Raw genomic sequence first — 2,901 nt, 5'->3', positions numbered from 1 at the left:
TGCCAAAACTTAGCTGGTAAGCCACTGCCACATGGCAATACACAGATTAATAGAAATTGGTTAAACTAAGATGTAAGAGTTAGCCAATAAAAAGTTATAGCTAATGGGCCAAGCTTTGTTTTAATTAAGTTCTGTGTATTTCAGTTCTGGGTGGCTGGGATGAACAAGCAGCCTGCTCCCTCCAAAAGGATGCCTAATTTCCAAATCTTCAAATGTTAGTACATATCCTTAGTAAATTCCAAAATCAGGATAATAAAAACATTCCATTTTTGTGTAAGGGAGATAAGGAGCAACAGAAAGAAGAATAGCATTGTATAAGAGATCTTATCTGGCAAATAGGAAAAACAATATCCGTGAGATAGAGTAGCATGATAAAATATATTCATACTTTTAAGGCATTTTATACCAACTATGTGGAATAATTGATGAAGCTGAGCCTACCTAGTAATATAATTTTGGTTTTGAATTGAATTAAACATTCCTTTGGCAAGATGATCAGTGTTTGCTCTAAATTATATTTGCAAAAAATTAATAGCACATATGAGGTTTCATCTATAAATCACAGATCAGAAATGAATTCAAGTCAAATATTCTTAGACAGTACAAGCCCATTGAAAGATTTCAAGTCTTGAAAAAATGTAGTTAATTGCTTAAGCCCAGTAAAAATAGTACTTTTCCAGCAAACTTTTTGAATGCCTTCTTGACCTTTTTGTTTCTCAGGCTATAGACCAGAGGGTTCAACATAGGGATGATCATGGTGTAAAACACAGATGCCATTTTGTCTCTGTCCATGGAGTGACTGGAGTTGGGTTGTAAGTACATGAAGATGATGGTACCATAGAAGAGAGAAACAGTGGTGAGGTGTGATGTACAGGTGGAGAAGGCCTTCTTTCGGCCCTCTGTTGACTGCATCCTCATGATAACAATGAAAATAAGTAGGTAAGAGTTCAAGATAACCAAAAGAGCAAAAACAACATCAAATGAAGCCAACATAAAGACTACAATCACATTTATGTGGGTATCAGAACACGATAGAGCAAGTATTAGGGGAATATCACAGAAAAAGTGATTAATCACATTGGAATGGCAGAAGGAGAGGTGGAAAGTGAAAGCAACATGAATGGAGGATTGGAGCAGTCCATTGATGTAGCAACAGATAACAATTAGGACACATGTTGTTCTTGTCATGGTGGTTGAGTAATGTAGAGGCTTACACACTGCTGCATGACGGTCAAAAGCCATTGCAGCCAGGAGGAAGCTTTCAACAGTGGCAAAGGCGATCAAGAAGAAAATCTGAGCAGCACATGCATTGTAGGATATGACTTTGTTTTGTGTGAGAAAACCTTCCATTACTTTGGGAGTGACTGCTGAGGCATAAATGAAGTCCACCAGGGAGAGGTTACTGAGGAAGAAGTACATGGGAGTGTGGAGTTGGGAGTCCAGTAGAATTAATATGATCATGCCAAGGTTCCCAGTCAGTGTGATTAAATAAATAAGAGTGAAAATGATAAATAAAGGAACCTGGAGCTCCTGGGTATTTGTTAACCCCACAAGAATAAATTCACTCACCTCTGAAATATTCTCCATGAAAGTAATATGTGAATTGATATGAGATATATCTAGGAGAAGATGTACAAATAAATTTCTTTTAGTTTATCATTGTCAGATAAATAATACATAAAAGTTTTTGTGTTTATATTTTTAATTTATATACAGAGCAGAATCTACATTCAAAAAATATCCTTTAACTGGGTAAGGTCAGGCATTTTGTTCATATGGAAGAGGTGCAAATGGTACTTCAAATTTCTTTGAAGGCAGTGACTGCCACAGGTGATCTGTATTATAATTGTGAGGCTTAATTACATTTACCTTGAATTTCTAACTGTATAGTCTGCTCTAAACTATCTAGAAAAGACATGATAACTATTTGTATTATCTACAAACATTCTTGTTTAAGATATACTTTGAAAACTTACCCAGCAAAGAACATTGTGAAGAACGGGTCATTAAGATTTGGAATTGTATAACTAATTTGAAAATATATTTCCTTCTTCAATATATCCTTCATTATTTTAAATATAACCAATGATCTGTGACCTTCTCTAGGGATACTTGTACCTAATTAATTTCTCCCTAATTAATGAGGACCTTTGTTATATCATTTTCTTTAAATATTGTCACCTTTAGGAAATAGTATATTCTGTTCCATACATTCTGGGTTAAGTGTTGATATATTTACACATGTTAAAATAAAGGTATAGCATCAGTGGTATGATATAATAAAAGGAATTGGTGCCTCTGGTGGAAGGAAATAACTGATTTGCTTGCGAATTATTTTCTGACCTCATATATACATTATGTCATGATTGTGCACCACTAGTATACACTCAAATAAACATATTATAAAGAAATGAAGTAAAAAACTGAGGGCTAAGGCCATAACTCAGTTGTAAAGAGTTTGCCCACTTCTACAATACCCTGGGTTTAATCCCAGAAGAAATTAATAAAGGAGGAATTTTCGAAAAGACAGAAACAAAGATTTGCTTATTTCCCTTCTTATATTTTTTCTTATTTTCTATAACATAGTATATCTTTTCCCAATAGCACCAAATTATTTACTTCATTTGAGTTTAAATGTGCTATTTGTAACTGCAGTAGGAAAGGGCCTTTGGACGCTAAAGATAGCTTTGACTATTAAATTTTTGTCGTATTTATTTTTCTGCACCAATCATCCTTCTTAATCAAAGCAGAGGTGCTGCTGTCTCACATTGCTTTAAGGATAATTATCATCCTAGCCTTTTCAAAAGGTATCAGATTATCTGACCTTAGAAATTTGTATAATGTGGTGATATTGAATGGAATAGGAAATGAACCTGAGTCAAAAGACAACTACAATTTGTG

At 34.3% G+C, this 2,901-nt stretch overlaps 1 protein-coding gene across 1 annotated transcript; it reads right to left on the bottom strand.

The window, feature by feature from the left end:
- Nucleotides 1-642: 642 nt before the first annotated feature.
- On the bottom strand, nt 643-1,590 carry LOC119818641 (olfactory receptor 5B12-like). The gene has a single exon (XM_038336300.1). The coding sequence runs from the start codon at nt 1,585-1,587 to the stop codon at nt 643-645; it is 945 nt and encodes a 314-aa protein (XP_038192228.1). The 5' UTR covers nt 1,588-1,590.
- Between the last annotated feature and the right edge of the window lie 1,311 nt (nt 1,591-2,901).

Source organism: Arvicola amphibius, chromosome 1 (genome assembly GCF_903992535.2).
Source record: "Arvicola amphibius chromosome 1, mArvAmp1.2, whole genome shotgun sequence".
In the NCBI taxonomy this organism is placed as follows: domain Eukaryota; kingdom Metazoa; phylum Chordata; class Mammalia; order Rodentia; family Cricetidae; genus Arvicola; species Arvicola amphibius.
This window is presented reverse-complemented; position numbering and strand designations above follow the sequence as displayed.